Source organism: Hydra viridissima, unplaced genomic scaffold (assembly GCF_058129835.1).
Source record: "Hydra viridissima isolate aposymbiotic clone 2 unplaced genomic scaffold, HvirCarnegie_v1 scaffold_10, whole genome shotgun sequence".
Taxonomy (NCBI): domain Eukaryota; kingdom Metazoa; phylum Cnidaria; class Hydrozoa; order Anthoathecata; family Hydridae; genus Hydra; species Hydra viridissima.
In genome coordinates, this window is record NW_028324309.1 from 9,514,798 (window position 1) to 9,528,655 (window position 13,858).

The 13,858-nt window shown below is 29.7% G+C and overlaps 1 protein-coding gene across 6 annotated transcripts; it reads right to left on the minus strand.

Annotated features, from left to right (window-relative positions):
• LOC145181795 (FAD-dependent oxidoreductase domain-containing protein 1-like) lies at nucleotides 1-3,449 on the minus strand. 6 transcript variants are annotated; one of them, XM_090100567.1, is made up of 8 exons: nucleotides 3,379-3,449; nucleotides 2,829-3,015; nucleotides 2,512-2,747; nucleotides 1,671-1,765; nucleotides 1,092-1,231; nucleotides 760-993; nucleotides 574-678; nucleotides 1-445 (listed from the first exon to the last, which is right to left on the minus strand). In XM_090100567.1, exons 2-8 carry the CDS (start codon nucleotides 3,012-3,014, stop codon nucleotides 191-193), a joined length of 1,251 nt encoding a protein of 416 aa, XP_089956693.1. In that variant the 5' UTR covers nucleotide 3,015; nucleotides 3,379-3,449; the 3' UTR covers nucleotides 1-190. The 6 variants fall into 6 exon arrangements, with proteins under 6 accessions (XP_089956693.1, XP_089956691.1, XP_089956692.1 ...); XM_090100565.1 differs by having other exon boundaries at nucleotides 760-1,011; nucleotides 3,346-3,443; XM_090100566.1 differs by having other exon boundaries at nucleotides 760-1,011; nucleotides 3,293-3,426.
• Between the last annotated feature and the right edge of the window lie 10,409 nt (nucleotides 3,450-13,858).

A 13,858-nucleotide genomic window follows, 5' to 3' on the forward strand; every position in this document is an offset into this window, starting at 1 on the left:
GATTCCTTCTTAAGGGGAACTTAAGCAACCTTATATAATACGAACCTAAAAATTTCAAATAAGTTTAGGATAGTGAAATTTCATATACAAACAAAGATGTTTTTTAGCTAAGTTAAATGGGAAATTTGTACATTATTTCAATTCTCTTGACAACATTTTTTCAATATAAAATATTTTATGATAAATTTTACTACACAACATTAATTTCTCGTATCGGTTGATCATCAAGAATTCTACTGAACCTAAGTCTATGTAAATCAATGGCACTAAATTTGCCGTCAATAATTAATTCGCTAACCGCATTTCCAACGGCAGGAGATTGCTGTATACCGTGCCCAGAAAAACCATTAGCAAAAAATAAATTTGATATATCAGGATGTGGTCCGATAATGCCGTTTTGGTCAAAGGTGTTATAGTCATAGAAACCAGCCCAAGAATGCCTTAACTAAAAAGGAAACCATTTTTCTAAAACTAATTTTTGTTAATGACATTTTTCATGCAAGAAAATTAGATTATTCACATCAACCAAAATAAGAAAAAATTGATAATAATTCTTAAAAATGAACTAATTACCTTAAGTTCTTTCATTCCAGAAAATCTATTCGCAAGCACAGGCCATATAAACTCGTAGAAATAATCATAATTTACATCTAAGTTGGAAGTATCAGGCTCCTCTGACTATAATTCAAGAAAAACACTTAAAAGTAATTACTGCTTAATAATAATTAAGTAAATATTTTTGTATCAAATTAAATATACTTCAAGAGGACTGCATCCTGTTATATACAGTGTTCCATTTCCTTCTGGTCTGCAATAAACCCCAGAAGGATCAATTGTTAATGGCATGAGACGACCAGGTCCTTTTGGACAATCAAAAACAAACACGTATCTTTTTCTAGGCAAAACTGGAAGTTGAATATCAACCAATTGCATAAGCTCACCAGCCCAAGGACCAGCTGCATTTACAAAGTAGCTACAATCAAGATTTTGATTCTGTTTTTCAAATGTAGTCTGAAAGAGTACAAGATAATACCAAATTCACAATGATTTTTTGTTAAAAAAACTCAAGATTTAATGCAATTAAAAAATACCTGAATTGAGGATACTTTTGAGTTTATTTTTATTTGTGTACATTGACCATTTATATAGTCAACTCCAAGAGATATGGCTTTTTTTCGAAATGCTTGTAGTAAGGACCAGCCATCAAACCAACCTTCATTTGTATCATTACCTTTTTAGAAACAGAATACTAAAATGGTTACACATACATACATACATACATACACACATACATACATACATACATACATACATACATACATACATACATACATACATACATACATACATACATACATACATACATACATACATACATAAAGTTACAGTACCTAATTTAAGTAAAATATCTTTAGAGACCAAATAAAAGTTGAAAAGTAGAACATTCTCAGTTATAAACATTTTTGGGAACACTCTTTATTTTATACATATTTGTATGCTTTAGAAATAACTATATAAATTGGTACTGCTATTTAATTACTTTTTTTTTACAAATATATTTTGTATGTAAAACATAAGTACAACAAAAGAATGTTGTAAAAGAAAAGAAAGAAAATTTTTCAAATTTTCAAAATTTGAAAATCACTGGAATTTTTTAAACGTGTACTTACATTTACTTCCAGCAACAATTCCCTCAACATTCAACCATGGATAACAACTACGCAGTTGATTACATGAAAGAATTTCTACATCTGCACCACAACGTCTATAAAGTTAATTTTAAAAAATTATTTGAAACAAATAAAACATGCAAACAATTTCAAATTATCAAAGGAGTTATTTATATGTAAAATGGGCATGTAAACAAACAACTTTTAAAGAATACTTTAAACTGACTTTTAAACTTTTCAAGCAATTTTATTTCAAATTTATTACAAATTTACTATAAACTAAGAATTTTGAATAAAATTTTAAATCAAATAAAATAAAAAGTTAATCTTTAAAATATCATGAAAAAACATCCCTGAAATTAGAAGTGTAGTTTGTATAGGGTTTGTAGTAACAAGTTTGTAGATAAATAGCTGGTAATAGGTTAATTAGAAAGTATGAAAACTATAAAAATATGAAACTTGTAAAAAACTCTGTAGCTTGTTTACTAATAACAAAGCTTACATTATAAAATAGAAAATTTCTGCTTCATTGTGTGTGTGTGTGTGTGTGTGTGTGTGTGTGTGTGTGTGTGTGTGTGTGTGTGTGTGTGTGTGTGTGTGTGTGTGTGTGTGTGTGAAATGATAGTTGTTTTGAGCAACAAAGTAACCAATAAACATTTGTTGATTATTATTTAAGACATTTCATTTAAAGAAGGATCTCTTAGAATTTCTATAAAAAAAAACTGTAACCACATGTAAAACCGTAATTATTAACACTTAAATCAATTTAAACTTAATGAAGTAAAATAAAATGATAAATAATAATAATTAAAATTAGCTAAAATAAAATTTAAAAATTAACCGTTGAACAGTTACATTTGATTCTAATGTCTTCTGTCCTTCTTGACAAGATGCCAAAAACATGTATGAACTTTGAAATAACTGAATATCTGGTATTGAAGCTTGTTCATCAACTAATAAAACTTTTTTTACATCTTTTAAAAACCTACAGCTCCATTGGGATAACTGCACATTTTCAGGACATGAAAACTGTTGTCGAATAGCTGAAGCAGATAAAGCACTAGAAGCTCTGGTGTACTTTAAAGAGTAAGGAAAAGAGGGAAGAAAAAACACAAATAGAGACAAAGACATGTATAAAATAAAAACTCTGCTACTTACTGTAGAATCTTTTTCAATTACAGCAACTTTAAGAGAAGGTTCTTTAGCTTTTAAAAAGTATGCTGTAGATGACCCCATAACGCCTCCACCAATGATGACAACATCATAATGTATTTTTCTTAGGCATGGCATTAAGTTAAAATATCGTTGCCTAAACCAATGCTTGAAACTCATTTGTAGAACCATTCTAGAGATGCAAAACAAATAATATATATATATATATATATCTAAAATGAGATTTAAAATAATTGATATCATTCTACTTATTTACCCAATTTAACATAAAACTTTTCTAAAAAGGTTGTGCGTTTCATTTTGCAAACTGTTCCCCTGCCCTATTTATTTCAGATTCAGATAGATTTTTGTCTGAAACGAAATGAAATGTCATCCATTTTATTTTTAACAAATAATCAGTAATGAAATTCAGATTTGAATCTTTTATATTTATTTAAAAACTACGCAACTTTTTAACTTCATTTTAAGTCTTCCAGATAATATTTTCTAAAAAAACAAATACCAATGATATATTAAAAATAGCTAGATGTCTAACTTCTTTTTTTTTCACTTTTTCTTATTTCGATTTTTGCTTCACTTTTTCTTATGGCGATTTACGGCAGTTAGACATCTAGTTATTCTTAATATATCATTAACAAATACTCAAACCGCTGACTTTATTAACCTGGTTTTTTTACGAACTAAAATAAAGTGGCATGAACTAAAAATTTTTTAATTTCAAACCAAGTAAAGCAATTAAATCATTTTTTTGCTAAAAAGCGATTGAATTTCTTTACTTTGGTAGTTTAGCAACAGTGGGCGTTTGAAGTCTTGTGAAGTTTAATGACTTAAATAAGTATAAAAAAGTATCTACATTTGGTATACTTTATGCCGTTTATATACACTTATACAGATTAAGCATCTGCGTCTCGTTAGAGGGTATCCATAAAGTACGGACGCAGGTATGGGGGGAGGGGGAGTTACCAAAAAACGTAATGAGTACAAGGGGAGGGGGGTATTCAAGACAGTGAGTACTTAGCGGTTTGACTATCTTCTCAAGAATTATTCCAAAGGGCCTGTTTATATGGACAAGGGCTAGCCCGTTTGCCGAGCTAGCCCGGAAAACGAGTCAGTTTTAAAATTGCGCTTATATGAATTTTTGCCAAAAAAATAAAAAATGACATTGAGGTCAGCCAGGCTTTTTCTAGCAGGGTTGGCTTCTTTATCAGTAAAATAATAACTTTAAAGATGGCGGCTAGCGACAAGAAAAAACACATTGCATTTTAACAATATGTTTAACTGGTATTTTAACACAAATAATGCTTCTTAAAAGCCTAATTGTGTTATATAAGCTTTACAAACTTAAAATTGATAACTTTTTAAATATTATTATTTTACGAAAACGATCACAATCACTTCAAAAGATGAAACAAGCAAGAGAGAGGTGCCTTAAAAGAAAAAATCATTGTTGCTGGTTTAAAACTGGCAGAACTGATTTATGGTAGCATAATATAATAACTGGTGTAGCTCCCATTGATGTATGGAAAACAAATTTTAGCCTTTCACGGTTTCTTTTCATGAATTTGGTTTCAGAGTTAAACCCTTACTTATCTCATGACCCTTTTTCGCCTAACTCTAGAGCTCTATCAGCAGATAAAAAAGCAGCTATTACTTTACATTACTTAAAAGATACTGGATCTTTGGGAAATTATTAAAGCAAAACAACCAAAATTTTAAGTACACGGAAGTTGTCAGTTTTATTATTAAATTTATTATTTTACGCGGAAGATTTCAAATTTTAAAAATGTAAGAGTTTATACGCATGCGTACAAATTTATATAAGAAATTAACCAGCCCGTTTGCCGAGATCTCGCTGACAACATGACATGGAATACATATTTCAATGTTATTTTTTTGGTTTATTCCAAAAGGATACTTTTTTTTCCCAATCAAATATCCACAGACCCTTTAAATAAGATTCAAATTTTTGTAATGGATTTTCATCTAAAAATAATAAAACTTTTTGGATAGTTCTTGTGAATAACCATCAAACTTAACCACGTGCATTATGTAATGTTTATATTCATGAAGTAAGTTAAGCTAATAAATCAATAAAAAGCTGCATATAAAGTAAAAGATTTTATTTAAAATTATTAAAAACATTTAGTCAAGTTTTTTACATAAGTACAATTTTTATTTCACAAACGATATAAATAAAATGTTATCAATTTAGGACAATGGTTAGATGTAAATTTTGAACAAGAAAAAAAATTAAATGCTAAGATTTTTTATAAGTAATAAAAAGTTAAAAGATTCATATAAGTAAAAGTAGAAAAACTTTTAAGTTTTACCGCTCAAAAAAAATGTAAAAAGACTTCCAAACTTGTAAACAAATCAAAGAAAAAGTTTTTTTTAGGTAGATTCTCTTTAATCATAAAATAATATTCCCCTTTAATTTTACTTACTATTTAATAAAATTAAGTTACCGAGACATTACTAACAGCCTAAAAGCTGGTTATCAACGTAGGCGATTTTAAAAAACGCGACAACTTATGAAAAATTGGTCGCTAAGTAAAAATTCATTTTGTAACGAAGGTCCGAAGCCATTTTGAAAGTTCTAAAATTTTCATAATCCAACTGCGCTTGCGCACAATAACCTGTCGTTTATTAACATAGTTTGAACGACCGTGGTCTATTAACAAAAATCAATCAAAACTTCTCGAATGTAAAAAATCTTGTTTTTTTCTAACTTCGGTCACTGAAAGAATATTGAAAGCGAGCGATCAATGTTCAAATTAGTTTTTTATCTTCAGTAATGTCGTTTGATTGGACATTAAAAGCAAATTTTTTCTGAATTGTTTTTTTTTTAAATTATGCAACCTGGATTTTTTAAATTATGCAACCTGGATATCTTTTCAATTAAAACGTTACAACAAATTAAATTTTTGTTAGTTTAAATTAATATTTTATTATTAACATTTTACTAAAAATGTACTACTTCAAATTATTATTAAAATTAAATGTATTTTTTCTGATTATAAAAAAACTATTATTTTTAAAAACAACTATTTTAATGCTAATAAAGACCAATACCTTTCATTCCGCAATGTAACTGCAACTAATTTGAGTCAAGTTATTTTTTTACGTTCTTCTCTTTAACGGCACTGAATCTTATGATTAAATCGTTTATTTCCAAATAAACAAAAACTTTTATCTTTCTATTCGAATAACTGAATACGTTGCAACAAAAAAAAAACTGCTTACTCCCAAGATGTCGAACGAATTTGTTGGGAACAAGAAAATGTATCTTCAACTCCTTGAGTTATATAAGAAAGCAAATTCAACACTTGAAAAACAAAAGCAGTATCAGCACGCACAGGAGTTGTGGAAAATAGAAAAATATGATCATTCTTTGTATGAAAAAAAAAGTAAACGAATTAAAAGTGAAAGCAACAAAGTCAAAAGGATCAATCATGTCCTTCTGGGGAAATGCTTTATCACCGCCTAGCAACAAGAAAAAAGATATTGATTCAGTGCCGTCTTTGTCAAATTAAAATACAAAGTTTTCCGAACGCAACTACGACAGAACCTGAAAGGATTGAACTTAGAAAGCCATTTTTTGTAATAATTTACAAACTTTTTCTCTCGTGATTTTCTATATATTGAATTCAACCGATTTGGTAATTAAACTACATTGTAAGACTATATCGCAATCGCATAGTTTTATTCATCATAATTGGACAACTCGATCAACTTATCTACATTCAATCTCTATGACTGTCAAGAATTTATAATAATTCATTTTTGGGTATTTCCTAATTTAGATTTAACATCAAACGAGAAGGAAAGAGCAAATCCGGCGCAAGTTAAAAGTCGGAAGAAAATCTCAGATCTTGAATCACAGCTTTCATCCTTGATAGTCGTACGCGATTCTGGTTTGTCTGCTGTAATGAGGAAACAATTAGACAATGTGAAAGAAAGCATAAGAAGAGAAAAAACAAACTTGGAAAGGTAAATGTTAAGAGATATATCTAAGAGAGCTTGTTTAAGAGTATGAAAGACTTTTTAGCCATAAAAACCAAACTTTTAAACAGGAAGAAACTTTCAAAATTTTGTTTTTCAAATTGCCAATAAGAGTTTCTAATTGAGGATTTACAAAGTTCGTAGAATCCAGGAAACCTTAAGTATAGAAGATTTTATAAATCAAAGATTTGTGAAATATTTTGTTTCCAGATTGATTCGTGAATCGGCACGACAAAGAAAACGGAGACAAAAACTTAAAAAGGGCATAGAAACAGTTTGTCAAAACAACCCTGAAGTATCAAGTGCTTTGAAAAAATTTATGCGAAACCATCCTGGACGACTACGGCTCGATATTGATCAACTAGAACTTTTATCAACAGTCATAAAAATTGTGCAAAATTCATCAGCAGTTGGAAAAGCATATAAACCGCCGAATCCAGTACCAGTTGGAAAAGCATATAAACCGCCGAATCCTGATCCTGTTTGGGTAGAGAGTCATTTCCAGCAATCGCGATACTGTCTACAAGTTGTGAAATGCCAGTACAATTTATGTTGTTCATCGTTTGAAAAAAATTAGCTGAATACCATCCCCCAACGTTTCATTCCATTTCTGGCCATCTACGAGTACTGCGAGAATGGTTACAAAGCGATGGAACCGTCTCAATATTTTAAAAACGTATCAAGCCATTCAAACTTTGCACCTCTGGCGCATAGGCTTTTTCTACAAGATATACCTACAGAAGGCTTAAAGTACAAAATTATACCATTTAATTTGTATTGTCCTTTATTGGAAAAAAAAATTTTAAACGGAATTTGCGACAAATGCAATAAATACTGGCCGAGCGAGGCTGCAATGAAACGGCACAAGAAAGCAAATAAAAAACAAAAAATAAAGATTGATATGGAGAGTGATTTAAGTGAAAGTGAAGAAGTCAGTGAGAAAGATTAGAAGCAGATTTCATGCCTGTTTTCCATAACATTTTCAATTTATTTAAGTCACCATTTGTGGAAATATAAAAAGCTAAATATAAAATACTCGCAACACGAATCCTTTCTAAATCATTTTCCGGGACATTTCTCGTCTCGTTATGCTTGTTCCGGTTCATTTCGGGAAAACGATACCGAGACGCAGACCCTTAATGCAAAAATAGATATCTTAACCCACCCCAACCCACCCACCCCCACCCCCACCCCAAATATACACATTTTTGGCTTTTTTTAAATATTGCAATTTAATTTTTCCTTTAAACATAACCAAACTTTTCACCTCTAATCTTTATAACTTCATACATTTTTCATTCAATATTCTAGTTGCAGTGCCGTTGGATGGTCTTATGGATTGAAGTGCCAAAAAAAGGTGTTTAAAAAGTATTAACAGTGCTTTCTCCATACAGTCAGTAAATTTTATATATATATATATATATATATATATATATATATATATATATATATATATATATATATATATATATATATATATATATATATATATATATATATATATATATATATATATATATATATAGGGGAAAGGTGCCTTTGATGTCATAGCGCCTATGATGGCATACTGGTCATATTTCCAAAAATATTAGTTTTGGTGCATAAGTGATTAGACCAACATGTGTATATTAGTAATTCATTACTTCTAATAAAAATTCGTCCCTCTGTCATAAATAATGCTTTTGTAATCAACAAACATAAATTTTCGCATGTGGTGTTGTAGTTTTAATGTCCTCATATATGTAGGATTACGATTTTATTATACATCATACAGAAGTAAAACTTTCATGAATTTCATCTGCAGGCTTTGTACATTTATTAGAATACTTATTTTAATGCTATGTGTAGAATAAGGTGGACACAGCTTGTTTTAATAAATATGGTGACACTTTTCTATGATGGCATACCGAGGAGTTGCCATCATGGAAAGTCTGCAAAATGGATTAAAAAAAATGCCTGAAATAAATTTTTATGCTAATAAAAAAGGTGATCAGACTAAGAACAAAGATGAAATACAAGAGTTTGAGAAACCAACACATTTGGAAATGAGATCTCCCCCATCAGAAGCTTCCATATGCATTGGATCTTCTGTTTCAACGAAAGGAAAAGATCTAGTATATAAAAGTTGTGTTCGGTGCCTTTAGCAACCCCTAAAATCGAATTGAAAAGGGCATGAAAACGTGGAAAAACTGAACCTCTGAATACCACACCGGATATTCAAGAATTAAAAGATAAGGCAAAAGAAAAAGATAAGGACAAAGAAAAGGAAAAATTTGTTAGAAAAACAAAAAGAAAGACGACTGTTGAAGAAAAATACTGCAATACGAAGACTAAAGGAAGTAATAATAAAATGAATTTCGAATCTGATACAGCATTTTTGTATTGTTATGAACTTTATTCACTGTCTTGCTCTAAAGAACCATGGATTTGTTGTCAAAAATGCAGATCCTGGTGTCATTGTTTATGTGCAGGCATATAGAGAAGTAGAAAAAAATTTATATGTGAACTATGCTTATAGACCAAATATTTATTATTAATTTTGTTTTTTTGATAAGTTGTGTTTCCATTAATAAAAAAAAAATAATTCTTGTTTGCCTAATTTCTTTAAAGTGTACCATCATTGGAGCAGTTAGTTGCCTATGATGGCATACTTGTATTTTTTTTTTAATGGTATAAACTTATAAAAAAACAAAGTAGTAAAAATTCTGAGGTTCATTATTATTCTGTATGCTAGAGGCATGGGCGCCGGCAGGATTTTTTACAAGGGGGGGGGGGGGGGGCAAAATAAAATTCAACAGTGATATTTCAAAAACTACATAAATGCATCAATTAATCAAGTCATTTTATTAGACCAGTGACAACAGAAAATTAAAGAAAATGTAAAAATAAAAAAACAAGAATTAAATCATTGTTATTCAGTAAATTGTAGTCGTCTGCCTTCACTACCAAACTTATTTACAATTTGTTCCATAAATTCAGATTTTCTGGAGCGTATTTTTTCACGATGCACGCTCAGCATGCAAAGCCCAGACAAACGCTCATAATGCTAATGCTAAGTTATACCTAATAATGCTAAATTATATAATAATATAATGATTAGTTAAAAAACATTAAATGATTTATTAAATACAAATTAGACATATTCCAAAAAACAAAACAAAAATTAAAATACAGCAGGTTAATGCAAGTTAATCAAATTAAATATATATAATCATAGCAGCCGAGAGAAATTTTGGGCCCCGGGGAAGTTTTCTTAAGGGGCCCTCATTATGATCAATTATATACCCAGGACCAAAAGAAGCGTGCTCTGATCATTGAAAATTAAAAACAAAAGTTAATTAAATCTTTTAAAAGTCAAAACTATTTAAATCTTTTAAAAATTACTTTAAAAAATAGTTTGTTCACACACGGGGCCCCGGGAATCTTCCCCGTCCACCCCCCACCCCCACCCCCTCTCAGCGGCCATGTATATAATTATAGTAATCAACATTTAGCTAGCAAAAATCACAAGGTAATAGTATTATTAAAATGAATATAACACAATAAATTGGAAAAAAAATAAATAGAAATACAATACAAACAAAAAACATTTTGCAAACAAAAAAACAACAGCATAAAAAGGTAAATGAAACTGACACATTAAAAAATAATTTAAAAAATTTGATTACTGCATCCAATTCTTTCTTCGTTAGTTCGAAGTTTATTTGTTTGCGTAAGAACTTTGTTACTGTAATTCGATTTCTTTTTTTATTATTATTATTATTACTTCCTTTATTTTCCATTTTTTTCTTCCTCTCTTCTTTTTGTTTTCTATACTTCTCCTTTATCAATTGTTTTTTTCTATTTATTCCGTTTTTATTTTTCTTTCATACTTTTTTTTAAACTTTCATTCAAACATCTTTTTTTTTAAATATAAAATATGCCTTTATAAAAAAGCTTCCGCCATCGTGGAAGTTATTGCATTTGATAGTAATATTTCATTTAAACTGTAGTCATTTACATTACGGTGAGTAAACTATAAATGAGTTAAATTGATGAGATATCGAAATAAAATCTTTTAACAGTTAAAAGAAATTTTGTGAATATTAAAATTTGTTATTTTGCTTTTCCAGGGGGGGGGGGGCAACTGCCCCCACTTGCCCCTACCTGCCGGCGCCCATGGCTAGAGAGAATACACCCATGTCAAAAATTATTTTTTAAGTTTTCAGGTAATGACTCAGAGAAACGTTAAAGTTAAGTATGCCATCATAGGCACCTTTCCCCTATATATATATATATATATATATATATATATATATATATATATATATATATATATATATATATATATATATATATATATATATATTCGGGTAACCATGACTCAATTAGCATTTTAGGGTAAGTTTAAAATTTAAAAATCAGGATTTTTCAAGGAAATAATATTGTAATTAAAAAATTGAATTCAATGTCTTATTGTTCAGCCCTTGAAAGTTGATTTAATTCAAAAATGCCTTTGTAGACGTATTAGTTCATTCCTCCATCCATGAAAACTTGTTTTCTTACATCAAAAGCAGCTATACAGTCCCAAACACGGAATTACCTCGATGTTTAACTGTTGCGATCAAATTTTTGGCTCAATCGTTTTACCTGACTTGTGCACCAATCGTTTTACCTGACTTGTGCACCAATCGTTTTACCTGACTTGTGCACCAATCGTTTTACCTGACTTGTGCACCAATCGTTTTACCTGACTTGTGCACCAATTGGACTCGAGGTAAAGTTTTAAATATTTTGAAGTAAATATTTTGAGGTTACATCATCTGATTAAATTTATTTCAAAAAAAATTGGGCCTTATTTCTAACTGCTTATATTTATTAACATTTACTTATTAAACAACGAATATTTATTAAACAAGGGGTTTCTCCGTGAGATTCAATAATGCTAAATAATGATAAAGCATGCGATCGTTAAATTCGGAATGATAAAAAATTCAAAAAAATAAAACAAAATAATTAAACTTATGTAAAAACTTCAAGATTTATTTTAATCTAAGGAACTTGAAGATTATAAAAATGCTTTTTATTTTAACATTTTTCATTATTTTGAATAAATAAGCGAACATTTACGCTAATCGACGACATCAACTTCTACACAGAGTCTTTTGCAATTTTTTTTCCCTATTAATGTCCACTTTAAAATCAAATCTTTCATTTTACTTATTGTTTTGCCAATCTTACACAAATATCCTTTACCAATTCCGCAAAATTTCTCAATGTGACTGAACTGTGGAGAGTTTGGTGGATTTAAGCTTTTTGGTATGAATTTGATGTCTCTCAAATTGTACCACTCAACGGTCTTCTTAGAATAATGACAAGAAGCAAGATCAGGCCAGAACCAACAGGGGACATGGTGACTTCGATAAAATGGTAAAAGTCTAGCTTGCAAGCATTTCCTGACGTAAACATCCGAGTTTAAAAATAACGATGTGACGAAAGCTCGAGATCTCAAACCGCAGCTGCATATTGGTTACCACAAGAGAAGTTTCTTACCAAATTTATTCAATGATTTATACTTAAACTTGTTGCTGACACATCCACAAACAATTGAAGTGTAAAATTTTTAACCAGGGAGCTGTTTGAAGTCACATTTGATGTACGTTTCTTCATCCATAATTATGCAGCCATTAAATTTTGTAAGTACTTCGTCATAAAGTTTTCGAGCTCAAGTTTTAGCAGTCAGTGATTGCTTATCTGACCGGTTTGGATATTTAATGGCTCGATAAGACTTGAAATTGTAAAATTTCTTCACTTTACTGACGAAATACTCTGAAACTTTATACCTTTTGGCTCGTTCTCTGTTCGATAAGCCGGGATTTTGCGCGAATGATCGTCGAATGCTAATTGCTGCTTTCTTACCCTTTAAACCACTCTTTCTTCCAGATCCTTTTATTCATTCGATAGATAGAGCTTATGTATCGTTTTATGACCATATAAACAGTAGTTTTGCTAGTTCAGATGCTTTAGTGATTGACAGTAACGATGCAGAAGGATTTTGTTGACAGTGGTGCAGTATTTTTTTTTCCTTTTTCTAACGGTTCGATGACATTTTAAGAAATATTTTGACTCGTTTGCTGACGTTTTAATTAATGCTGTCATTACTTAATGTAATTACGCAAAAAAAAAAAAAAAAAAATTCAAAGTGTTAGTGACAAGTAAGCTTAGGCGTCTCGAAACGTTTCGGGAATTTTCAACCGAGATTTTTATTTTGAGATGATACGAGAAGTTACGAGATTGGGTTTGAAAATTCACCAAAAAATCTCGAAAACTTCAAGGTTTTTTGGAGTTTTTTTCGAGAGTTACGAGATTTTTTTCGAGATTAGTTTCGAGAATCTCGTATTTACTTCGAGATAGAGCGAGAATTACTAGATATTACGAGTTTCTCGCAATGACTCGTCAAAAAAAGGGATAAATTAGTTAATCCGTACAAAGTACGCATTTTTGGGACAATTGACTCGCGTGACAGCTGAATTGTTGTTTTATTTTATTTTTTTTGCAATGTAAACAGCGCTTAAAATTAAAAAACTAAAATTTTAATGAAATTAGTCAAAAGTTTATTAAATATATAATATTTTTTTGTTATTCAACAATATTATCATCTTTTTTACAAAGAATCAGGTAAGAAAACACTTTATTACTATATATTTTTATAATTTATTATTTATTTTGTTGTCTTTTTACTTTAGTTCATTACTTAAAAACTTTTTTTAGTTTTTTGATAAGATAACAAAGTTAAAAGTTAAAAGTGAATGATGTTAGTGAAATAAACAGTTATATTTAGACACACAAGTTTGCATTGTCATGTAGATGAAATGTCGTATTGAAGTAATTGGCTAAGTGCAGTACAAATTTTGGTAATCATTTTCCGGGAAAGTGCAAGTTTTCTTTTGTAGTTCCTGGACCTTTTTAACGATCGGACGTATTTTGTTATTGTCTTGGAAAGTTTTTTTTTGAAATTTTTGTTTTTATTTTGA